At 42.1% G+C, this 27,100-nt stretch overlaps 1 protein-coding gene across 1 annotated transcript in view; it reads right to left on the minus strand.

Annotated features, from left to right (window-relative positions):
- Positions 1–1,622: 1,622 nt before the first annotated feature.
- Positions 1,623–27,100, minus strand: part of srp68 (signal recognition particle 68) — a 64,501-nt gene continuing 39,023 nt past the window's right edge. Inside the window, exons 12-16 of the mRNA XM_059948920.1 lie at positions 26,422–26,516; positions 19,912–20,041; positions 19,020–19,095; positions 10,815–10,867; positions 1,623–3,375 (exon numbers count right to left, since the gene is read on the minus strand). Coding sequence (XP_059804903.1) covers positions 3,148–3,375; positions 10,815–10,867; positions 19,020–19,095; positions 19,912–20,041; positions 26,422–26,516 — 582 coding nt within the window. The 3' untranslated portion in view covers positions 1,623–3,147. The remainder of the gene's footprint in view (positions 3,376–10,814; positions 10,868–19,019; positions 19,096–19,911; positions 20,042–26,421; positions 26,517–27,100) is intronic.

Raw genomic sequence — 27,100 nt, forward strand, 5'->3', positions numbered from 1 at the left:
AAGAGCTTGGAATGTTCTACTGGGGGTGATCAAAAAAGGATATTTAAGAGACTTTTCGATAGACACATGGATGAAAGAAATATGGAGGATTATGGGCTATGTAGGAGGGAAGGGTCAGATTCATCATTGAGGCTTAAAGATTAACACACATCATGTGCCAAAGGGCCCATACAATGCTATATCTGTTCTATGGGAATCTTTTCTAGTCATCATCTATACATTGTTTTTAAAAAGGGAAGTATGGAAAAGTATAATACAGAATAGCTCTTTATTCTTTAGGACGTAGAAGGTTGAGGGGGTCTTGATAGAGGTATTTAAAATTATGAGGGGGATAGACAGAGTTGACGTGGATAGGCTTTTTCCATTGAGAGTAGGGGAGATTCAAACAAGACAACATGAGTTGAGAGTTAGGGGGCAAAAGTTTAGGGGTAACATGTGGGGAAACTTCTTCACTCAGGAGCGTGGTAGCTGTGTGGAACAAGCTTCGAGTAGAAGTGGTAGAGGCAGGTTCGATATTGTCATTTAAAAAAAAATTGGATAGGTATATGGACACGAAAGGAATGGAGGGTTATGGGTTGAGTGCAAGTCGGTGTGACTTAAGTGAGAGTAAGCGTTCTGCACAGACTAGAAGGGCCGAGATGTCCTGTTTCCGTGCTGTAATTGTTACATGGTTATATGTATACTTTAATCAAGTCCCTACACAAGTTCAAACACCATTTCTGCTTTCAACTTTCTGCAGAAATAAATCCAGCCTCAACTTTGCTTTTCAATTGGATACTTTATTACTGTGGGTTCATCCATGTAATAAGCCTTTCCCACAAAAGAAAACAAAAATCACACAAAAGGATCCAAATTCTTAAAATTAGCTACCTGTGACTGAAATCAAAGGCAAGGCAGAAAAAAGATCCAGCATTTTCTTTTCTGTTGCAGCATTCACAGAATCCTCCTGTTCTGAAGTGTAGTCAGCTGTAATAAAGAAAATGCAGCAGCCTAACCATACAGGGTCAGTGACTGTTTTCAGGTGTTGGTTGAAGACTAAACAGTGGGAACAGAAAGATTTCTGTTCATCATTAAATCAGTCTTATGCATTCACCTGAGGGTCAGACACAGCTTTGTTTAAGATCTTGTCTGAAAAGGCTGTGAATGTTACGTTAAATAATGCATTGATGCATCTAGCTACTACAGCCATAGAAACAAACTTAGATGCTTCCATTTTGCACAAAGCAAGTCACTGTCTGCAGGGGTTAGTGTTGTTTGGATCAAACTAGTCTAGGGAGAAATCAAGAGGAAATGGGACCATCCACCCCAATAATCAGCATAGTTCAGCAGGACCTGTTGTGACATTCCAAATCAAGAAGTGATACCAGGGAGTCCAGTGCTCCCCGAATACTGCAATCAATTGATTGTTTAAAGCACCAAGGTCTCAGGTGGGGCTTGAACCTATAATCTTCTTGCTCAGGTGGAGTGATGAATGATTGCTAGAAGTGCCAGTATGATGTCTTGTCTAGTTTACCTCAGTGTCCATCATATCTCCATACAGTATTGATAGCTAACTATTGAGCCATAGATTCATTCAGCTAGAACAAAGGCAAAAGGTCTGAGTCTCACACAGTTACAACATACACTTTTTGGTAAAGAGTTTATTTCAAGACTTTTAAACAAAACATTTTCCAATTTAATCTATTAATAGTAACTTTGTCCAAGGTTAAAGTAGGTGGTGAAAACATAAATCTTTGTTGATTTTAATTTCAGTTCAGTCAAACACATAAAGATTGATGATACACTCTCAGTGTACAGATCCATTCCTCTCAAACTTTTTCTTTTCCTTAGTAGAATATTTTAACAACAAAAGGGAATTCTTCCAGGTTTTCATTGAAATTGATTATATTAAAAAGTTACCAAGTTCTTCAGTGACAAATTAATTCAACAGGTTAAAAAATAAGTGGCACTGAACTAGCTCTGTTCCAGTACAGAGATGAATGAACATAACCCAGCACTACACTGGTTTTATGTACTGTTTCCTCGGCTGGCCTGTTACTACCAAGCACTACTTAAAGAACTAGATAATTATGTTAAACTACTATGGTGAACCAACACCAAGCCTTCACTCCTTTCTGTATGCAGCAGCTGTCAGAATAAAGAGAGACAAGCACATTTAAGGTCTGCAGACTGGTATTTGGTCAGCTGGATGGGAAATTGTTGTGGGCATAGAATTGTTTATTTGAGATTTCTCAGTGACTCCTCTTCAAGAATACACGACAAAAGGGCAACTGTTCTGTCCTGACCCTTACAAGAATGGGACTATGAACACATTCTTCACCTAATTTAGCAAGAAACCGTCACTAAGAATGGAGAGTCTGTTGCAAGGAGTCAGTGCCAGACTAAAACCTGGTGAGAAATTAGGAGCATTATAGTTCTCTTAAACAATCGAACTCCCTCAACAAAAGGCCTGAAGATGTCTATGTGGAACTAAGGGTTAAATTGCAAGGCCCAATATAGGTATGGAATACAGCATGTATTAACATAAATAGTAGCCAGATTACTGCAAGAGTGAATTGAGTGCTCTGTTGATTGAGGAGGGAAGTGATAGTGGGGCAGAAAGAGGAGGAGGAAAAGGGAGAAAATAATATGGAACATATTTTAAAGATTCTCTGACTGAATATCTGGATAACTTGCTGCTTAATCACTTTTTTATCAGCTATTTTAAACAAATTAGCACAACAATGAGTGATCACCTAATTTACAATAACACTCCCCAAGTTCTACTGGTCCTGACCAACACCCACAATCAGATTGACATATAAGGGCAGGAGGAAAAAAATTAGCTCACTGCTTTTTCTTAGGCTCCGCCTGGGTTTGGTGAAGCATAATTTTTGGCTGAGTAAAAAATAGTTAAACAGTTTGAGGAGCCTGTATATTAGTAATTTACTGGCTTGCTGACAGGAAATGACACCATAAACTCAGGAGTGTTCATAGTTGATAGGAAACAAGTGGCATTCAGTGCTGTAGTTCTTTGAGAGGCTAGCACGAGGGTTGAATTCAGTCTGCCATATTCTGTCTCTACCACCATTTGAAGCATCAGAACTGCTTCTAAAGATGCAGCAATAACCCTTCTGTTAAACACAGACTTTTAATCCCTTCCACACTTCAGCCGCGGAAGCCAAAGAAACCTTTGATGTAACCAGTGAAGCCTCCTCGTCCTTTCTGTTCCACTTTATCCTCCAATGCTGGGAAAATGGCATGGTTCAGAGCCAGGTCAAAGAACAGGGGCTTGCAGGGAATTGGTTGGAAGTCTGGCGGGAACCGCACTAGGTTGGCATGTTTGGTGACCAAAGAGGGGTCGACGCGGAATACATCCAAACACTCTCTGAGAGGCTGAAAGAAAAGCAAGTCATGAAGTTACACATACAGCACCATCAGCACAGATAGCAATAAAATACAGGCTTCATCTAGATCAGCTGGAACTAGTGAGATCAACAGTCTGGTGGGCAATTGCAAATTATCCAGAATGTTACTGGGATCACAACTAAAAGCAGAACTTATTTAGCTTCCCCAACTTTTATTCTTTCCTGAAACAGACACCTACCAGCAGAAATCACTCAAGTGTGATTACAAATGCCACAATGGGTAGTGCTGCTGCCTCAGCTCCAGCAGGCCAGGTTCAATCCTGATCTTTGGAGCTGTGTGGAGCTTGCACATTCTTATGAGTGTGTGTTTCTTCTGGGTGTCTTGTTTTCCTCCCACATTTCAATGATATGCTGGTTGACAGGCTAACTGATTCACTGTAAAACTACTCCTTGTGACAAGTTATAAGGAAATGGGAGGGGAACTGAAATTGATGGAAATCCTTGAAATTCAGGATAGACTCAATGGTTTCCTCTACCTTGTGAGAAATATGGAAATAATAGGACATTCTTCAGATATCACCAAGAACATGAACATGCACACAATCAGATATCCACAACAAGCAGCAATTGGAAATGGGACAGTAGCTGGCACCTCTTTTGCCTAGTTTTACTCAGGATGAAACCCAATTGAAAATTCAGAACTGTTGCCCAGGTTGTCAACTATACAGGAGGCCATTCAGCACATTATATTCATGTCCAAATGGAGCAAACACATCAGTCTGTATCCCTGCAATTCTCACATGCTCAACTCCCCTTTGATCCACTTGCTCCATACAAGGGACATTTACAGTAACCAATTAAACTGCCAGTACTACTTTGAGATAGAACATAGAACAACACAGCACAGTACAGGCCCTTCGGCCCACAACGTTGTGCCGACCCTTAAACCCTGCCTCCCATATAACCCTCCACCTTAAATTCCTCCATATACCAGATTCACTAGTGTATCTGCCTCCACCACTGACTCAGACAGTGCATTCCACGCAGCAACCACTCTCTGAGTAAAAATCCTTCCTCTAATATCCCCCTTGAACTTCCCATCCCTTACCTGAATGCCATGTCCTCTTGTATTGAGCAGTGGTGCCCTGGGGAAGAGGTGCTGGCTGTCCACACTATCTATTCCTCTTAAGATCTTATATACCTCTATCATGTCTCCTCTCATCCTCCTTCTCTCCAAAGAGTAAAGTCCTAGCTCCCTTAATCTCTGATCATAATGCATACTCTGTAAACCAGGCAGCATCCTGGTAAATCTCCTCTGTACCCTTTCCAATGATTCCACATCCTTCCTATAGTGAGGCAACCGGAGTTTTATAGAGCTGTATCATTACCCCGCGACTCTTAAACTCTATCCCTCGACTTATGAAGGCTAACATTCCATAAGCTTTCTTAACTACCCTATCTACCTGTGAGGTAACTTTCAGGGATCTGTGGACATGTACCCCCAGATCCCTCTGCTCCACCACACTCCCAAGTATCCTGCCATTTACTTTGTACTCTGCCTTGGACTTTGTCCTTCTAAAGTGTACCACCTCACACTTCTCTGGGTTAAACACCATATGCCACTTCTCAGCCCACTTCTGCATCCTATCAATGTCTCTCTGCAATCTTCGACAATCCTCTACACTATCCACAACACCACCAACCTTTGTGTTGTCTGCAAACTTGCCAACACACCCCTCTACCCCCACATCCAGGTTGTTAAAAAAAAAAATCACAAAAAATAGAGGTCCCAGAACCTATGCTTGTGGGACACCACTAGTCACAATCCTCCAATCCGAATGTACTCCTTCTACCACTTTCTGCAGACAAGCCAATTCTAAATCCATCTGGCCAAACTTCCCTGTATCCCATGCCTTCTGATTTTCTGAATAAGCCTACCGTGTGGAACCTTATCAAAAGCCTTACTAAAATCCATGTAGATCACATCCACTGCACTACCCTCATCTATATGCCTGGTCACCTCCTCAAAGAACTCTACCAGGCTTATTAGACACGATCTGCCCTTCACAAAGCCAACCTGACTGTCCCTGATCAGACCATGATTCTCTAGATGCTCATAGATCTTATCTCTAAGAATCTTTTCCAACTGCTTTCCCACCACAGACATAAGGCTCACTGGTCTATAATTACCCGGACTATCCCTACTACCTTTTTTGAACAAGGGGACAATGTTCACCTCCCTCCAATCCTCCAGTACCATTCCTGTGGACAACGAGGACATCAAGATCCTAGCCAGAGGCTGAGCAATCTCTTCCATCGCCTCATGGATCAGCCTGGAGAATATTCCATCAGGTCCCAGGGACTCATCCGTCCTAATGTATTTCAACATCTCCAGCACCTCTTCTCCCTTAATATCAACATGCTCCAGAACATCACCGTCACTCATATTGTCCTCACCGTCATCAAGTTCCCTCTCATTGTTGAATACTGAAGAGGACCTCGCTCACTTCCACATCCTCCAGGCACATCTTCCCACCTTTATCTCTAATCGGTCCTATCTTCACTCCTGTCAACCTTTTGTTCTTCACATAATTGAAGAATGCCTTTACCCTAATCGTCAAGGTCTTCTCATGCCCCTTTCTTGCTCTCAACCCCTTTTTAAGCTCCTTTCTTGCTACCCTATATTCCTCAATAGACCCATCTGATCCTCGCTTCCTAAACCTCATGTATGCTGCCTTCTTCCATCCGACTAGATTCTCCACCTCACTTGTCACCCACGGTTCCTTCATCCCATCATCCTGCAAGAGATCCCTAAGTATTGACCAGATGTCCATAGTACATTTCCCTGCAAAAACATCATCCCAATTCACACCCGCAAGTTCTAGCCTTATATAGCCTCATAATTTGCCCTTTCTCAATTAAAAATTTTCCTGTCCTCTCTGATCCTATCCTTTTCCATGATATTGTTAAAGGCCAGGGAGCAGTGGTCACTGTCCCCCAGATGCTCACCCACTGAGAGATCCATGACCTGACCAGGCTCGTTATCTAATACTAGATCTAATATAGCATCACCCCAGTCGGCCTGTCAACATACTGTGACAGGAATCCGACCTGGACACACTTAATAAACTCTGCCCGTCTAAACCATTGGAACTAATCAGGTGCCAATCAATATTAGGGAAGTTAAAGTCACTCATTATAACAACCCTGTTATTTTTGCACCTTTCCAAAATCTGCCTCCCAATCTGCTCCTCAGTATCTCTGCTGCTACCAGGGGGCCTATAGAATACCCCTAGTAGAGTAACTGCTCCCTTCCTATTCCGGACTTCTACCCATACTGACTCAAAAGAGGATCCTGCTACATTACTCACCCCTTCTACAGCTGTAATAGTATCCCTCACCAGTAATGCCACCCCTCCTCCTCTTCCCCCACCCCCATCCCTTTTAAAGCACCGAAATCCAGGAATATTGAGAATCCATTCCTGCCCTGGTGCCAGCCAAGTCTCTGTAATGGCCACGACATCATAATTCCATGTATGTATCCAAGCTCTCAGTTCATCACCTTTGCTCCTGATGCTTCTTGCATTGAAGTACAAGCATTTTAGCCCTTCTACCTTACTACCTTTATACCCTTTATTCTGTTTCTCATTCCTCAAAGCCTCTTTATGTGTTAGATCTGGCTTTACTCCGTGCACTATACTTGCAGCTCTCGCATGACCTTTAGCCTCCTCCAACTCACTATGTGCTCTAACACTCTGGTTCCCCTCCCCCTTCAAATCTAGTTTATACACCCAGAAGCAGCACTAGCAAACCTTTCCGCAAGGATGTTAGTTCCCCTCCAGTGGTCCCACTTTCCCTGGAACAAGGCCCAATCGTCCAGAAACATGAAGCTCTCCCTCCTGCACCAACTGCTTAGTCATGTATTTAGCTGCATTATCTTCCTATTTCTAGCCTCACTAGCATGTGGCATGGGTAACAATCCTGAGATTGCAACCCTAGAGGTCCTGTCCTTCAACTTTGCACCTAGCTCCCTAAATTCTCCTTACAGGACCTCCTCCTTCTTCCTATCCATGTCATTGGTCCCTACATGGACCATGACATCTGGCTGCTCACCCTCCCTCTTGAGAATACTGAGAACTTGATCCGAGATATCGCAGATCCTGGCACCAGGGAGGCAATAGACCATCCAGGATTCTCGATCTCTTCCACAGAACCTCCTATCTGTTCCCCTAACTATCGAATCCCCTATCACTACTGCTCTCATCTTTTCCCTCCTTCCATTCTGAGCTGAAGGTCCCGTCTCGGTGCCAGAGACACAACCACTGCAATTTGTCCCTGGTAGATCGTCCCCACCAACAGTATCCAAAACAGTATACTTATTGTTGATGGGAACAGCCACAGGGGTGCTCTGCTCATTCTGACTATTCCCCTTCCCTCTCCTGACAGTCACCAAGCTACCTGCCTCCTGACTCTTAGCGGTGACTATCTCTCTGTAACTCCTGTTTATTTCTGCCTCTGCCTCACAAATGATCCCAAGTTCATCCAGCTCCAGATCCCTAACTCGGTTTGTCAGGAGCTGCAGCTGGATGCACCTTTTACAGGTGTAGTTATCAGGGACAATTGTGCTCGCACTGACTTCCCACGTACTGCAAACGGAGCACTTGGCTGCCCTAACTGCTGCCTCCATTACCTACTCTTAAGTTAATTAGAGTTATTAAAGGAGCTTACCTGGCTTTACCTCACTGGATCAAGCTCATCCTCAACCTCTGCTCGCCAAAGCCTTCCTACTCTGTCTCCCACTACTTAGTCGCCCGCTCCGTTAATCTGCTCGCTTTTTAAACTCTCCCGCTGCTTCATGGGCCGACTTTCACTCGCTTGCAGAGTCGTGCCTTGTTCAAACTACCGAAGAAATGACTGCCCCTTCTCAATCTGTTCGCTTTTTAAACTCTCCTGCTGCCTGATGTGGGAGGAAACCAAAGCATTTGGTGGAAATGGGTAGAACATGCAAACACCACAAACTGCATCGAAGCTCTGGAACTGAGAGCCAGCAGCAGTAACATCTGTGCCTCTGCACTCCTTGGCTCTGATCAATAAACTCAGTGTTGATCAATGTGGAGTATGCATGGTTCAGTACAAGGCACTTATTTTACACAGATTTGTTCACATTACTGAAGGTGAGGCCTCACCAGTGCCTTCTAAACCCTCAGCATCACATCCTTGCTCTTGTATCCTCGACCTCTTCAAATAAATGCTAACATGGCAATTGCCTTCCTCACCACCGACTCGACCTGCATGTTAACCTTTAGGGTGTTCTGCACAAGGACTTCCAAGTTCCTTTGCATCTCAGATGCCTGGATTTTCTCCCATTTAGAAATTAGTCTGCACACTTATTTCTACTACCAAAGTGGATGACCATGCATTTTCCAACATTGTATTTCATTTGCCACTTCCTTGCCCATTTTCCTAATCTAAGTCCTTCTGCATCCTGTTTCCTCAGCAATACCTGCCCCTCCAACAATATTGTGTCATCTGCAAACTCAGCAACAAAGCCATCTATTCCATCATCTAAAACATTTATAAACAGCATAAAAAGAAATAGTCCCAGCGGAACACTACTGGCAGCCAACCAGAAAAGGATCCTTTTATTCCCACGCGCTGCCTTCTACCAATCAGCCAATGCTCTAACCATGTAGCAACTTTCCTGTAATATCATATGCTCTTAACTTGGTAAGTAGTCGCATGTATGGCACCTTGTCAAAGTCCAAATACACAACATCTACTGCATCCCCTTTATCTTTTGTACTTGAATTGACTTTATTTCTTACATTTTTCAAGTACATGAGTAAAAATCTTTACATTATGTCTCCGTCTAAACGAGCAATGTGCAATCATAGTAATTTATATTAATTTATAATAAAAAGAACAGTCAATGTAACACAGAATACACACAAATCAGTGCGAGTTAATCAGTCTGATGGCCTGGTGGAAGAAGCTGCCCCGGAGCCTGCTGGTCCTGACTTTTATGCTGTAGAACCGTTCTCTGAATGGTAGCAGCTGGCATGGATTGTGATTGGGCTGACATGGGTCCCCAATGATTCTACGGGCCCTTTTTACACACCTGTCTTTGTAAATGTCCTGAACCACCGGAAGTTCACAACTACTGATGCGCTAGGCTGTCACTGAAATTTTGCTGCATCAGGCTTTACTTTCTGCCTATCAAATTTCAAGTTGAACTCAATCATATTGTGATCATAAGGGTTCTTTTACCTTCAGCACCCTAATTGCCTTTGGTTCATTACGTAACACTCAATCCAGTATAGCTGAACCCATGTGGAATATGTCATTGATACCAGTATGTACCAAGGCATCTGGCTCTCCCTCTCTCTCCAAAATGTTGTGGGCACAATCTGAGATAATCCCTGACCCTGGCACCTGGCAGGCAACATACCATCTGGGTGTCCTGTTCATGCCCACAGAATCTCCTGTCTGTTCCCTCACTACTGAGTCCCTTATCACTACCGCTCCCTTCTTCTATTTTCCTTCTGTACAATAGATCCATGCTCAGTGCCTGTAACCCAGTCTCCATGGCATTCTCCTGAGAGGTTATCCCCCAAAAAAGTATCCAAAGCAGTATACTTGTTTCTGAGGGGAATGGCCACAGGGGTGCTCTGCTCTATTCCAACTGCCCATTTCCATGTCTCCTGACGGTCACACAGCTACTCACCTCCTGCAACTTCGGGGTAACTACCTCCCTGGAACTTTGATCAATTATATCCTCGCTCTCCTGAAAAAGCCGAGAAGGCTTGCTGCTCCAGATCCCTAACATGGTCTTCAAGGAGCCACAGCCAGATGCACTTCACACAGATGTAGTTCCCCAGGAGACTCTGGGTCTCCCAGTTCTCCAACATCCGACACAAAGAGCACACCACAGCCATATACATGGTACAGTAAGAGAGAAACAAAACAAAAAGGAAACCTTACAGACGCTTTACACAGAGCCGACACCTCTTCCTAGCTAAAGCCTGTTGCTTCTACTCTTGCCACTGGCCCACTCCCGACAGTGGCTGCTCCACTTATCCCTTCTGTACTTTCATTTAGTTTGTAGAGCCCTGTTGTCGCCGCTGATAAGCCACGTAAGTATCCTACATACAGTTGCAGAATGATCCCTTTAAAATGTAATGAAGGTCTTAAATTTGTGCCCCCAAATTAAACTTTAGTCCACCAATGAATAAATAATACATAGTATAATAATATAATAATATACAATGAATAATAATACATAACCATCACCAAGGGATCACAACAGAACCTACCAATTTTAATTTTAAAACAGACTAAATAGATTTGTATCAGTCTTCCATTAATGCCATTCTGTGCCATACACCTGATTCAGTTAATTTTAATGAAATAACTTTTGATTTCACGACTTTTCATACTAGTGCAGGAAAAACAGAAGAAATTCCATACCTTATTATCTTTGACCTGATGCTGTGATACATTCTCAGCAATGTCCTCAGTGTCTGGGTGGCATATGGAAAGATAAGGGTACAAGGCGTCACAACACCCTCTAACAGGCACACAGTAAAGAAAGTATCGGCTACATAATATACTGTAGCAATATTTCCGGCAGTACATTATCTAAAACATCTAGATGTTCCCTCCGATAATATTGACATTTCAGTTACCCTTTGATGCCGAGTGCAAATTCCAGTTATTCTTTCACTCAGAATTAATTACTTTTTTCATTATGCTGTCAATCAGGAACTCTCACTCTTTCTAAAACTCCTATTACATTCTGCAAACAACTCCATTATAATGTTCAGCGACAAGGAACTTTAAGGAAGGCCAAGCCCTGGAATCACAAATTCTAATAGTGCAACCATCTCAGAAGTGCAACATGCCAGATTTGGAAAAGTGCAGAGAGCCAAGTATGGCTGGGATAGAAGATGCGATACAGAAAGGGAGGAACAATGTCATAAAATATTTTAAAGCAGGTTAAGAACTTTAGAAATAAGGGACGACCACACTTGGAAATCAATGTTTGTGAGAACAAGGACAACAATTGAAACCTGGAGCGAGAAAGGATGTTCGTAGCATAGTTTTGAATGAAAGAACAGAACAGTACAGCACAGCACAGACCCTTTGAACCACAATGTTGTGCTGACCCTTAAACCCTGCCTTCCATAAAACACCCTACCTTAAATTCCTCCATATACCTGTCTAGTAGTCTCTTAAATTTCACTAGTGTATCTGCCTCCACCACTGACTCAAGCAGTGCATTCCACGCACAAACCACTCTCTGAGCAGAAAAACCTTCCTCTAATATCCCCCTTGAACTTCCCACCGCTTACCTTAAAGCCACGTCCTCTTGTATTGAGCAATGGTGCACTGGGGAAGAGGCTCTGGTTGTTTATACCTCTTTCACATCTCCTCTCATCCTCCTCCTCTCCAAAGAGTAAAGCCCTAGCTCCCTTAATCTCTGATTATAATGTATACTCTCTAAACCAGGCAGCATCCTGGTAAATCTCCTCTATACCCTTTCCAATGCTTCCACATCCTTCCTATAGTGAGGCGACAAGAACTGGACAAAGTACTCCAAGTGTGGCCTAACCAGAGTTATAGAGAGCTGCATTAATACCTTGTGACTCTTAAACTCTGTCCCTTGACTTAGGAAAGCTAACACCCCATAAGCTTTCTTAACTACCCTATCTACCTGTGAGGCAACTTTCAGGGATCTGTGGACACGTACCCCCAGATCCCTCTGCTCCTCCACACTCCCAAGTATCCTGCCATTTACTTTGTACTCTGCCTTGGAGTTTGTCCTTCCAAAGTATACCACCTCACACTTCTCTGGGTTGAACTCCATCTGCCACTTCTCAGTCCATTTCTGCATCCTATCAATGTCTCTCTGCAATCTTCGACAATCCTCTACACTATCCACAACACCACCAACCTTTGTGTCGCCTGCAAACTTGCCAACCCACCCTTCTACCCCCATATAAGGTCGTTAATAAAAATCACGAAAAGTAGAGGTCCCAGAACCGATCCTTGTGGGACACCACTAGTCACAACCCTCCAATCTAAATGTACTCCCTCCACCAAGACCCTCTGCCTTCTGCAGGCAAGCCAATTCTGAATCCACCTAGCCAAACTTCCCTGGATCCCAAGCCTTCTGACCTTCTTAATAAGCCTACCGCGTGGAACCTTTACGAATGCCTTACTAAAATCCATGTAGATCGCATCCACTGCACTATCCTCATCTATATGCCTAGTCACCTCTTCAAAGAACTCTATCAGGCTTGTTAGACACGATCTGCCCTTCACAAAGCCATGCTGACTGTCCCTGATCAGATCATGATTCTCTAAATGCCCATAGATCTTATCTCTAAGAATCTTTTCCAACAGCCTTCCCACCACAGACGTAAGGCTCACTGGTCTATAATTACCCAGACTATCCCTACTACCTTTTTTGAACAAAGGGACAACAGTTGCCTCCCTCCAATCCTCCAGTACCATTCCAGTGGACAATGAGGACAAAGACCCTAGCCAGTGTCTCAGCAATCTCTTCCTTCACCTCGTGGAGCAGCCTGGGGAATATTCCATCAGCTCCTGGGACTTATCCGTCCTAATGTATTTTAACAACTCCAACACCTCCTCTCCCTTAATATCAACACGCTCCAGAACTTCAACCTCACTCATATTGTCCTTACTGTCATCAAGCTCCCTCTCATTGGTGAATACCGAAGAGAAGTATTCATTGAGGACTTCACGAGGAAATCTGCAGATGCTGGAAATTCAAGCAACACACACAAAATGCTGGTGGAACGCAGCAGGTCAGGCAGCATCTATAAGGAGAAGCACTGTCGACGTATCGGGCCGAGACCCTTTGTCCTGACGAAGGGTCTCAGCTCGAAGCGTCGATGGTGCTTCTCCTCGTTGAGGACTTTGTTCACTTCCACAGCCTCCAGGCACATCTTCCCACCTTTATCTCTAATTGGTCCTATCTTCACTCCTGTCAACCTTTTGTTCTTCACATAATTGAAGAATGCCTTGGGGTATTCCTTTACCCTACTCGCCGAGGTCTTCTCGTGCCCCACTCTTGCTCTCCTCAGCCCCTTCTTAAGCTGCTTGCTTGCTACCCTATATTCCTCAGTAGATCCATCTGATCCTCGCTTCCTAAACCTCATGTATGCTGCCTTCTTCCACCTGACTAGATTTTCCACCTCACTTGTCACTCATGGTTCATTCACCCTACCATTCTTTATCTTCCTCACTGGGACAAATTTATCCCTAACATCCTGTAAGAGATCCCTAAACATCAACCACATATCCATAGTACATTTCCCTGCAAAAACATCATCCCAATTTACACCTGCAAGTTCTAGCCTTATAGCTTCATAATTTGCCCTACCCAATTAAAAATTTTCCTGTCCTCTCTGATTCTATCCTTTTCCACGATAATGCTACAGGCCAGGGAGTGGTGGTCACTGTCCCCCAGATGCTCACCCACTGAGAGATCTGTGACCTGATATGGTTCGTCACCTAATACTAGATCTAGTATGGCATTCTCTCTAGTCGGCCAGTCAACATACTGTGACAGGAATCCGACCTGGACACACTTAACAAACTCTGCCCTGTCTAAACCACTGGAACTAATCAGGTGCCAATGAATACTAGGGAAGTTAAAGTCACCCATGATAACAACCCTGTTATTTTTGCATCTTTCCAAACTCTACATCCCAATCTGCTCCTCGGTATCTCTGCTGCTACCAGGGGGCTATAGAATACCCCCAGTAGAGTAACTGCTCCCTTCCTGTTCCTGATTTCTACCCATACTGACTCAAAAGAGGATCCTGCTACATTACTCACTCCTTCTGTAGCTGTAATAGTATCCCTCACCAGTAATGCCACCCCTCCTCCCCTTCCCCCACCCCCATCCCTTTTAAAGCACCGAAATCCAGGAATATTGAGAATCCATTCCTGCCCTGATACCAGCCAAGTCTCTGTAATGGCAACTACATCATAATTCCAAGTATGTATCCCAGTTCATCACCTTTGTTCCTGATGCTTCTTGCATTGAAATACACGCATTTTAGCCCTTCTGCGTTACTACATTTACACCCTTTATTCTGCTTCTCTTTCCTCAAAGCCTCTTTATATGTTAGATCTGGCTTCACTCCATGCACTATACCTGCAGCTCTCGCATGATCTTTATCCTCCTGCACCTCACTATCTGCTCTAACAGTCTGGTTCCCCTCCCCCTTCAAATCTAGTTTATACCCCCCGGAGCAGCAATACAAAACCTTCCTGCAAGGATGTTAGACCCCTCCAGTTCAGTTGCAACCCATCCCATTGGAACAGGTCCCACTTTCTCTGGAACAAGGCTCAACTGTCCATAAGTTTAGAAAATAAATTTAGAAAAATTTGGAAAATAAATTCTAAAGAAGTTTAGAAAATAAACAGGAACAGGGTATTCCACCCTTCCTGATTACTTTAATACAAATAAACATCAATCTCACCTTGAATATACGGAGTCACTGAGCCTCCGCGGCTCCTCAGATATAGAATTCTGCAGATTCACCGCCAACTGAGTAAAGAACTTCTCCCACCTCTCTCCTGAATGGCTAAACTCTTATTTTGTGACAATGGTTCTAGGCACTCAATCCTGGGAAATATTATCCCTGCATCTACCATATCAAGCTCCATAATATTTTGCATGCTTCAATGTGATCAACTATATTCTTTTCAACTCTAGATTACAGCCCCTAGCTGCTTAATCCCAGCTCGAAAGGAGAAAATCCACCACCAAGGAATCAACCTGACTGCAGTGCCCCTGGCCTGAGAATGTTGCTCCTTAAGTTGAGAAGAATTGTAAATAAAGTAAACTCAAACCAGATAGACCTGCTGTGTTCCCACAAGTTTTTTTTAATCATCTGAAAACAAGTAATATTCTAGGTGTAGATCTCATCAGGGCCACATATGAATTCAATATGACGTTACTCTAGAACTGTAATTCTCCAGCAATACAGATCCATGTACTTGCTTGAACATTTTCAGTGATTCACATATATGTATTGGCCTTCATCAATTGTGGAATTGAATTTAGGAGCTGAGAGGTAATGTTGCAGCTATATAGGACCCTAGTCAGACCCCACTTGGAGTACTGTACTCAGTTCTGGTCGCCTCACTATAGGAAGGATATGAAAGCCATAGAAAGGGTGCAGAGGAGATTGACAAGGATGTTGTCTGGATTGGGGGGCATGCCTTATGAAGACAGGTTGAGTGAACCTGGCCTTTTATCTTTGGAGCAAAGGATGATGAGAGGTGACCTGATAGAGTTGTACAAGATGATGAGAGGCATTGATCATGTGCATAGTCAGAGGCTTTTCCCCAGGGCTGAAATGGCTGTCACAAGAGGCCACAGGTTTAAGGTGCTTGGGAGTAGGTACAGAGAGATGTCACAGTTAAGTTTTTTTTTAATTTTATTTTTTCTTTATTAAAACGCAGAGAGTGGTGAAGGCAGATATGATAGGGTCTTTTAAGAGACTTTTGGATAGGCACATGGAGTTTAGAAAAATAGAGGGCTATGGGTAACCCTAGTAATCTCTAAGGTAGGGACATGTTCGGCACAATTTTGTGGGCTGGAGGGCCTGTATTGTGCTTGTTTCTATATAGACAACAACACCTTTCAAACTCTCACCATTACAAAAAACTATTTTGGAGATAAGATATAGAGATGCTGGAATTTGCAACAAAAAACAGTGGAAGAGCTCAGTGGGCTAGACAGTATGTGAGGAGGGAAATGGGTCAAGACTTTCATCTAAACTTTCAGACTTTAAATACTGTCGAAAGCCCTTCACAGATGCCACTGAGTTCCTCCAGCATCTTCTGCTGACCTGAGGACTGGGAGAAATTCAGAGTCCAGCAGAGGAGGACAAAGGGCTTAATTAGGAAAGGGAAAAAATATTATAAGAGAAAGCTGGCAGGGAACATAAAAACTGACTGTAAAAGCTTTTATAGAAATGTGAAAAGAAAAAGATTTGTTAAGACAAATGTAGGTCTCTTACAGTCAGAAACAGGTGAATTGATCATGGGGAACAAGGACATGGCAGACCAATTGAATAACTACTTTGGTTTTATCTTCACTAAGGAGGCCATAAATAATCTTCCGGAAATAGTAGGGGAACAAGGGTATAGTGAGATAGAGGAACTGAGGGAAATACATGTTAGTAGGGAAGTGGTGTTAGGTAGATTGAATGGATTAAAGGCAGATAAATCCCCAGGGCCAGATGGTCTGCATCCCGGAGTGCTTAAGGAAGTAGCCCAAGAAATAGTGGATGCATTAGTGATAATTTTTCAAAACTCCTTAGATTCTGGATTAGTTCCTGAGGATTTAAGGGTGGCTAATGTAACCCCACTTTTTAAAAAAGGAGGGAGAGAGAAACTGGGGAATTATAGACTGGTTAGCCTGACATCGGTGGTGGGGAAAATGCTAGAGTCGGTTATCAAAGATGTGATAACAGCACATTTGGAAAGAGGTGAAATCATCAGACAAATTGATCAGACATGGATTTGTGAAAGGAAAATCATGTCCGACGAATCTTATAGAATTTTTTGAGGATGTAACTAGTAGAGTGAATAGGGGAGAACCAGTGGATGTGGTATAGTTGGATTTTCAAAAGGCTTTTGACAAGGTCCTACACAGGAGATTAGTGTGCAAACTTAAAGCACACGGTATTAGGGGTATGGTATTGATGTGGATAGAGAATTCGTTGGCAAACAGGAAGCAAAGAGTGGGAATAAATGGGACCTTTTCAGATTGGCAGGCGGTGACTAGTGGGGTACCGCAAGGCTCAGTGCTGGGACCCCAGTTGTTTACAATATATATTAATGATTTAGACGAGGGAATTAAATGCAGCATCTCCAAGTTTACGGATGACACGAAGCTGGGCAGCAGTGTTAGCTGTGAGGAGGATGCTAAGAGGATGCAGGGTGACTTGGATAGGTTAGGTGAGTGGGCAAATTCATGGCAGACGCAATTTAATGTGGATAAATGTGAGGTTATCCACTTTGGTTGCAAGAACAGGAAAACAGATTATTATCTGAATGGTGGCCAATTAGGAAAAGGGGAGGTGCAATGAGACCTGGGTGTCATTGTACACCAGTCATTGAAAGTGGGCATGCAGGTACAGCAGACGGTGAAAAAGGCAAATGGTATGTTGGCATTCATAGCAAGAGGATTCGAGTACAGGAGCAGGGAGGTTCTACTGCAGTTGTACAAGGCCTTGGTGAGACCACAGCTGGAGTATTGTGTGCAGTCTTGGTCCCCTAATCTGAGGAAAGACATTCTTGCCATAGAGGGAGTACAAAGAAGGTTCACCAGATTGATTCCTGGGATGACAGGACTTTCATATGAAGAAAGACTGGATTGACTAGGCTTATACTCACTGGAATTTAGAAGATTGAGGGGGGATCTTATTGAAACGTATAAAATTCTAAAGGGATTAGACAGGCTAGATGCAGGAAGATTGTTTCCGATGTTGGGGAAGTCCAGAACAAGGGGTCACAGTTTAAGGATAAAGGGGAAGCCTTTTAGGACCGAGATGAGGAAAAACTTTTTCACACAGAGAGTGGTGAATCTGTGGAATTCTCTGCCACAGGAAACGGTTGAGGCCAGTTCATTGGTTATACTTAAATGAGAGTTAGATATGGCCCTTGTGGCTAAAGGGATCAGGGAGTATGGAGAGAAAGCAGATACAGGGTTCTGAGTTGGATGATCAGCGGTGAACGGCGGTGCAGGCTCGAAGGGCTGAATGGCCTACTCCTGCACCTATTTTTCTATGTTGCTCTGCTTTTCTTTTATTCTGTCTGGTGACCTCACATTTTTTAAAATAAGAGGTGCAAGGCAATTTCCAGCTAAGAGCAATGGAACATGAGTCCAGAACGTGCCAGAAAAATTCAACAAGCCAGGCAGCACCTTTAGAGAGAGATTGGAAAAGCCTACTTTGCGTTGTATCATTAAAGAAATAATCAGGGTAGGACAGATGTGGAAATAATGGAGGAGGATCAAAATACTTAACAGTCAGAAGATATTTATGAACAGAACTAAAAATACTCTGATCAGTCAACTGCAGGGAGGGTTCTTCACCAATAAGGACTTCTGCAGATGATTTGAGAAAACTGATATTAGAATGTGGAAGCAGGTCTTGACAGTGAACAGGATATAATCAGAAGTTTTACTCTGGCAAGACTGTATGTTGTTACTACAAACAGTATGCCCTTGCTTCAGATATAAGTCAAGAATAGACAATGCCTTGTAATTAATGAATTATGCCCAGCGTGAAAAAGACTTGCTGGTCCTAATATTTAACTGGTTGAATGTCTTATCGAAAGGTTCCCCAAGCTCTCTGCCCTTTAAATCCAACGAATAACCTCATTAACTCTCCAAAACTACTAGCAGTAGTTTCTTCATTACATAAAATTGCAAATACACACTTGTACAAATCAAATTCCACTGCCCACAGGAACCACTTCTCAAACACTATTGTAAACACAGATTTAACAACTGTGCCACACATGGCTTGCACATATACAGAAATGTTACTTGCAGCTCCAAAGTAAATATTCACCATACTTAACTGAGCACCAACTTAATCAAGTTAACACACTCACCTAAAATAGCAGCTGCCTGTACAGAGTATTTCTCGGCATTCACTCGTGCAGCTAGTTCTTTGACATCAGGAAGATCCTGCACAAAAGTGGCATACCATTACTCCAGTAAATTCTGTCCAATTATTATTACATTTCAAACAGTATTTATAACTTATATTTCAAACAGCATTTTCTGTGATTTGTTTTATGACATTCTTGCAAACACCATTTCCACTACAATAAAAACAGTGAACATTTGACTGTCATTTACAAATACTATTCTTAGAACAGATCGAATAGGATTATACCGTTACAATAGACAATAGGTGCAGAAGTAGACCATTCGGCCCCTCAAGTCTGCACCGCCATTCTGAGATCATGGCTGATCATTCACTATCAATACCCAGTCCCTGCCTTGTCCCCATATCCCTTGATTCCCCTATCCATCAGATATCTATCTAGCTCCTTCTTGAAAGCATCCAGAGAATTGGCCTCCACCATCTTCCGAGGCAGTGCATTCCACACCTCCACAACTCTCTGGGAGAAGAAGTTCTTCCTCAACTCTGTTTTAAATAACTGACCTCTTATTCTCAATCCATGCCCTCTGGTACTGGACTCTCGCAACATCAAGTTACAATTGACTCAGATAGCGTATGGCTATACGCATCAAAGTACATTAAAACATGAGCAAAAAAAAAACCAGGCAATTATTACAAAAGCCTTGAATGCTTTGGTGTTAACTATTCAATCATAAAAATATCTCCAGACAAAATAATAAAAAACAATTTTAATGTAGTTCTGACCTTGACCAGTACAATTTAATTATAAAAAGAGTGGTTAAAAACGCATTTCAAGTCCAAATCAACACTAGAAACTGTCTGTGGAGAGTCTTTATGGATTTGGCAAATTGTACCTGTAAAATACTCGCCAATTTGGCAGTTTGGGTCTGTGCCTCCGAGGTGTATTTAAGGACTCGCTCATATAGAACCAGAGCTTCACTCCATTTTTTTACGAGCACATAGGACTGAGCAATGAAGAAACACCTGCAAAACAGAGGCAAAAGCTGAATAAAATTTTCCCCAAAATCATATTACATTATACAACTCCTTGGCAATTCAGAAAGTAAACCAATAGAGACCACTAGTGTCTCATGACATTGCATGGATTCAGTTTCTTGTATAGCTATGCCTGATCAGCCACCAGGAAAAAAGCCTCTATAAGAGTCAATACTCTCAAAGAGTGTCATATACAATCCTGCAGAATTTTCTCTATTGCTGCCTAAACATGATCTAAAATGTGATCAGATCTTCACACAACTATGAAAACTAAAGAGAACCCAATTAAATAAATAATACAAGAAACATGAAACTTGTTCAATTATTTATTTATTGAGAAAAATGATTCACTATTACACGCATTTGTCAGAAGTTGTATGTGACTGCTTGCTTTCAGCAACTGGTGTGACCACCCCCCATCTGTACCACAATAACTTCGACCAAACATTTCCAGTAACTGTTCATCAGTCCTGCACTTCAGCTTGGAGGAATTTTAGGCTATTCCTCCTTACAAACCTACTTTAACTCTGGGATGTTGGTGGCTTCCTTGCATGAACTACTTGCTTCAAGTCCTTCCACAACATTTCTATAGGATCAAGGTCAGGACTTTGACTCGGCTATTCCAAAACATGAATTTTCATCTTTTTAAACCAAGCTGTGGTGATTTACTCTTGTCTTTCGGATCATTGTCTTGTTGCATTATCCAACTTCTGTTAAGCTTCAGGTGACAGACTGCTACCCTGACATTTTCCTGTAAAATGTCTCGATACAATTTTGAATTTATTGTTCCCTCAACATTTGCAAGCTGTCCAGGCCTCTGAGGCAGACCATGATGCTCCTTCCACTATGCTTCACAGTTGTGATGAGGTTTTGGTGTTGGTGCTCGGTACCCTTTTTTTCTCCAAACATAGCAATGGGCATTTCTGCCAAAAAGTTCAACTTTTGTCTCATTTGCCCACAGAACACTGTCCCAGAAGTGCTGTGGAACATCCAAGTGGTTTTTCGCAAACTTGAGATGTACATTAATGTTTTATATTTGGAGAGCCATTGTTTCCTCTGTGGTGTGCTTCTAGGAACACCATTCAGTGTTTTCTTATAGCAGACACATGAACAGAGACTTTAGCAAATTCTAGAGATTTCTGCAGGTCTTGTGCTGTTACCCTTGGGTTCTTTTTCACCTCCTTCAGCATTGTACATTGTGCTCTTGGCGTGATCTTCGCAGGGCACCCACTCCTGGGGAGTGTAGCAACAATACTGAATTTCCTCCATTTGTAGATAATTTCCCTTACTGTGGACTGATGAACACTCAGCTCTTTAGAAATGCTTCTGTAGTCTTTTTCAGCTTCATGCATCTCTACAATTCCTCTTTTAAGGTAATTATGGTGTACATAAACAGATCTTTCTTGAGGAGAACATGCTCTGGCAGTAACCTGACTTGTGTGTATTTTTTTTTAAATAGGGCAGGTCACCTCTACAACCCACCCCTCTAATCTTGTTTCATTGATTGGAACACCCGACTCCAAATAGCTTTTATAGAAGGGATTACCCCCATACTTTTCCCAACAAATACATGTAATATTGGATAATTTTTCTCACTAAATGAATGAACATGTATAATGTTTTTTTTTAAATTATTTATTTAATTGGGTTCTCTTTATCTAGTTTTTGGACGTGCGAAAATCTGATCACATTTAGGTCATATTTATGCAGAAAGAGATTTATTTTTTATATACAGGGTTCCCAAAGTTTCTAGCACCATTGTAAATTTTAACTGCAGTGGATTTAGTAAGTAAGTGGATAAGCAGACCCCATGGTTCCTGACCCTAAAATTCAAGGCACGCAATGTGTGTAGACTGGTCCAAGTTGTGAATCTCCTCAGACTCCAGGTCTTCTGGTTAGGATTGAGGTTCTGTAGTTTATCAATCAGGACTGTAGGAATGATGGTGTTAAACACTGAGCTATAGTCAATGAACAGTGTCCTGACATAGGTGTTTGTATTGTCCAGATGATCTAAGACTGTGCAAAGAGCCACAGTTTGCATCTGCTGTAGACTTACTACAGCAATAGGCAAATTGCAGTGGGTCGAGTCCTTGCTGAGGCAGGAGTTGAATCTGACCATCACCAACCTCTCAAATAATTTCATCTTCATAGATGTGTGTGCTACTGGATGACAGTCATTAAGGCAGCTCACAGTACTTCTCTTGGGCACTGGTATAATTGTTGCCCTTTTGAAGCCGATGGGAAATTCCAACTATAACTGAAAATCTGTGACTAGTGGTGCACTGCAGGGGTTTAAATTGGAACTGTTATTTGTCATTTATGTATATAACAATTACAGCACGGAAACAGGCCATCTCAGCCCTTCTAGTCAATGCTGAACGCTTACTCTCATTTATATAATATATTCCTATACAACCCTCCATTCATATACATCTTGGATGAGAGTATGGGTGCATTGTTGTCTTCTAAAAAAAACCAAATTGGTGGAGTAGTAGATAATGAAGGGAACTATGAACAGATAGGGCAGAACATAGAGCAGATGGAAATTTGAACAGAACAGTTGAAGACGGAATTTTATCCAGGCAAGTGTAAGGTAATGAATTTTGGAATGTCATAGAACAATACAACACACTATAGGCCTTTTGGTCCACAATGTTAGGTCAACCGTTTAACTTACTTCAAGATCAATCAAACCCTTCCCTCTCCCATAGCCTTCCATTTTTCTTTCATCCATGTGCCTATCCGAGTCTCTTAAATGTCCTTAACATTCCACATAGGTTCCACAAACCTACCACTGTACAAAACAAAACTAGTTCTGACCTCCCCCCCATACTTGAATCCAAACAGCTTAAAAAGTTCTGGCACCCCCTATTAGCAATTTCTGCTCAGGGAAAAAGTCTTTGGCTGTCCACTCTATCTATGCCTTTTATCATCTTGTACACCTCTATCAAATCACTTATCCTCCTCCTCTCCAAAAAGAAGTCATAGCCTACTCAACCTATTCTCATAGATATACTCTCCAATACAGGCAGCAATGCAGTAAGTTTCCTCTGCCCCCTTTTAAAACTTCCACATCTTTCCTATAATAAGGCAACCAGAACTGAACACTAATAGTGGATTCAGAGTCAAAAGCAGGGATTTCAGTAGGGTTGATACACAAAGGGACATTTCAGGAAAGTTCATAGTTCCCTGAAAGTGACAATGCAGGTGAAAGGGGAACAAAGGCAGCATTTAGCAAGCTTGCTTTCACAGGACAAGGCATAATGTACAAAAGTTGAAAATGTCATGTTGCAGCTGGACAAAACTTGGTGCATTGTGTACTATTCTGGTCACACTGCAGGAAAGATACGGCAGCATTAGAAAGCGCAGAAGAAATTAACCAGGTTGCTGCTTGAAAATGGAAGTCCGTGGTTATAGAGGAGAGGTTGGATAATTGGATAGGCTGGGTTCATTCTCACTGGAAGATAAGAGGCAGAGAGGAACAGACAGGGTAGAAAGTCAGTCTTTTTCCTTGGATGGGGAAGTCTACAAGATAAAGATTTAAAAGGACTCAAAGAGCAGGTTGCTCTCAGAGGTTGGGGTTATATGGAATGAGTTGCCAGAAGAAGTGGTCAAGGTAGATACAATAATGGTGTTTAAAAGGCATTTGGACAGATACTTGCACTTCTTATTTTTGTAACGTAGTAATTTGTGTTGCACTGCACTGCTGCCACAAAACACTAAATTTCGCAACATATGTTAAGAGACGAATCAGATTATGCTACTTGGATTGGAGAGGCGTGGAGAGGTATGGGCCTATTGTGGACAAGAGGCATTAATATACATAGACATCATGATTGGCAGACCATTTGGGCCAAAGAGCCAGTTTTTGTGCTGTACAATTATACGGCTATAAATAGAATAGACTGACAAAAATCAATGGAAACATAGGTAAAATTTATGTTGCTGAAGTCAAAAGACTCATAAGCAGGGAATGTCAAATGTAATGGCAGCACATCAATGGCTGATGCCAATTCAGACCATACAGGGGAGGTTTTATTTGCCCCAACATATTTAGTCAAAGCAGGGCCTTGGGAATTACACAGCTTGCAACTGTAACTGGCAATCACCTGGGTGTGGCTGAAAAACCATGACTCCACAAAGCAGTTCAATTCATTTCCACCTTTGCTCCATGATGTATTTTTGAGCATAAACTGTAATGGCCCAACTTTGCTTGAATGTGGGCAGATACACAACACAAGACTAATAATTAATATCTGGCTCCACAAGACTTAAAAGCATTTTACACTCAGCCTAATACAAACTCAAATCACTCTGCCAATTAATATCTGGACAGGTGGTATACCACATTACCCATCATCCTTGAAATACTGCATATCCCAAGAGAGCCAAATCACTTGGGGGTGGGGTGCGGGGAGTGATACAACAGAGAAAACAATAAAAATCAAAGGAAAATATGTTGAAAGACAGTACAGACCACACAAAAACTACAAGCTAAGTTTGTGTTTCACTTTCTGATTTGGTCCTACTTACAGGTTTTAAAGGAAAACTATTCTTAAGTTGTGAATGAATGGAAGGCAAGTTAGCCTTTACAACAAACAAAGCAAAGTGGATGTTTATTGATAAACACAAGAGATTCTGCAGATGCTGGAAATCCTCCAGTCCTGAAGGAGAATCTCACCCAATACATTGACTTATTTATTTCCACAAATACTGCCTGACCTCCTGATCTCCTCTAGCATTTTGTGTGTTGCTCTGAATGTTTATTCAACAAGCAATTAAATAATGCAAATTACCTCCCCACAAAAATTCAGCAAGTGCAGAATATTCACAAATTATGTGAATGAAGGCAATGTCCATCAGCAACACTAGTCTCCAGGTACAGTACATCTAACATGATGACTTCAGTTCTGCCCAGGAATAGGCGTGTGATCATATACAGAAAAGGAGAATCCTAGCTTCTCAGGCAGTGCTTTGGGATTGACGATGATCCACTCCAGTCCAGAGGAATGATAAATGCCCATTTGTGATCTTTTTTAATGTAAGGGACTATTACACACCAGCTACCGTGCAGTCCAACAACTGCTTAGCCATCAGTAGACAGATTCTCCAGGAGGCCATCAATATCTCTGCTACGAAGCTGGGTGCTCATTGTTCCAAATTCAGGTCTACCTTGGTTTTAATAACCCCAATTTATGGACACCTTGTAAGTACAAACAAGTAATTGAGAAGCCTGTGGGATGGATTTGCTGCAGGGTGGATAGCATCTTCCATTGGGTGGGATTGTGGCATTTCTGTGTGCGTTGTCCCTCTGGCACCACCCCCTATCCCAAAGCTGCAATAATCAGGGGCTCTGTAAGGCTGAGAGCACTGAGCCAGTGCAGTTCACTGGCAGTTACTCTTCCCGCACCTCACAGCTGTGTCTATGAAGGCCCTCATTCCCCCACACACACACAGTTCTGGTTACAAACCGTTCTCAGAAAAGGAACCCAATTCTGACTTAGGGACTGTATCAGTCTCAAAAGATTGTACTCCTATGAATGAGATACCTGACATATAAATTAGTTGCAGTATTCAGCTGGCTGAACAGATTTTGGGGTACAACGGTGAAGAGATTAAGTTAATGGGCCCAGGGACTTGAGCTTGAATTCCATGATAGCAATTGAGAAACTCCAAATCAAGTTATGAACAAATTTTGAATTTCTGAGTAATCATGAAAATACTGAATTGTCATAAAATTGATCTCATTCACCAATATCCTTTAAAAGGATGAAAATCTACTGTCCTTGCCCGGTTTCGCATACTCGTCTTGCGTCCCGCAATGTGGTTGGCACTTAACTCATTTCAAGGATAATAAGAGCACTAACTTCCAGATTTGCTAGTTGCATCCACATTGGATGAATAAATCATTAACAAAAACACTAAGAGTTAGAGATCTGGTGGTCACTGACCTTCAGGAATGCACTTAACATTTACTTAAACAGATCACACAAAGGGAATGGAAAACAACACTTTGCGTCTTTAATATTTTTCAGGCAGAAAGACTGTTTTAGTTTTGAAATTTTAAAATTTATATATATTCACTGCTGTATTGTTACAATAAAAAATGTGGATACCTAAAACAAGAATGAGAAAAAGCCCAAGCTAAATTATCTACCTAAATTATTGAATGCATGCGTGCATGTGCATGGACTTCACGGCAAATAGTACCAAGGTGGTCTACAATGAAATCCAAGATGTCTCATCTGTCTGGTGTAAAATACTACCCACACTGAGATCTGCAAGAAGCCATGGGATTAAGAATACAGTAGAACAGCAGTTTTAACTGAAGAGGCAACTGAAGTGAACTCATTCTCCTCCATTCTTACCGGTAGGCCTTGTAAACTAAAGTCTTCAACTCCACTTCAGTCTGGAAATCTTTATCGTCTTCTAGCCCTGAGAGTTGTGCCAGCTCAGAAAGATTCTGTACACCAACATAAAGTCCAATGTTAGAGAAAGATGAAGAAAACCTAGCTAATTCACAAAGAACCTATCCGCGGACTTCTCGGACCCTTCAGTAAAGTTTCTTAAACATTTGTAGCAGTGAATGTATTTTTGATTAGATGCAATTCCCATCTGTACACAAGACTGAAAGTTGCATTTAATATATTAAATGAGCAGGAGCTCTGAAGTGGTTGTGCACAGGAACCAGCTTTGCTTCATCACCTGTAAGACCAACCAAGAGCCAGGCTTCAGTGCAACTTGATTTCACCCATCTAACAGGATAGGACTCTAAACAATCCTGTGGTGTAGGTGCACAACACACAAGCTTCCCGGGCAAAATTTACAGCTGTTCTCAGTTCACAAGGGAAACCCCAAGCTCTCTGTTGCCTGTTACTATAATTCTCTATCCAATTTTGATCTTTCTGTAACCCAATACAAGTTTGAAGATCCACATTTCATCTTCCTTCTTGCACCCTCTACACAACCAATATTTTCTTTATTTGGCAGTTCTGAAGAGTCTTCAACCTGAAATATTAACTCAATATCTCTTCCCACAGATGTTAT

The sequence above is a fragment of the Hypanus sabinus genome, chromosome 23, assembly GCF_030144855.1.
Source record: "Hypanus sabinus isolate sHypSab1 chromosome 23, sHypSab1.hap1, whole genome shotgun sequence".
NCBI classification, from domain to species: Eukaryota; Metazoa; Chordata; class Chondrichthyes; order Myliobatiformes; family Dasyatidae; genus Hypanus; species Hypanus sabinus.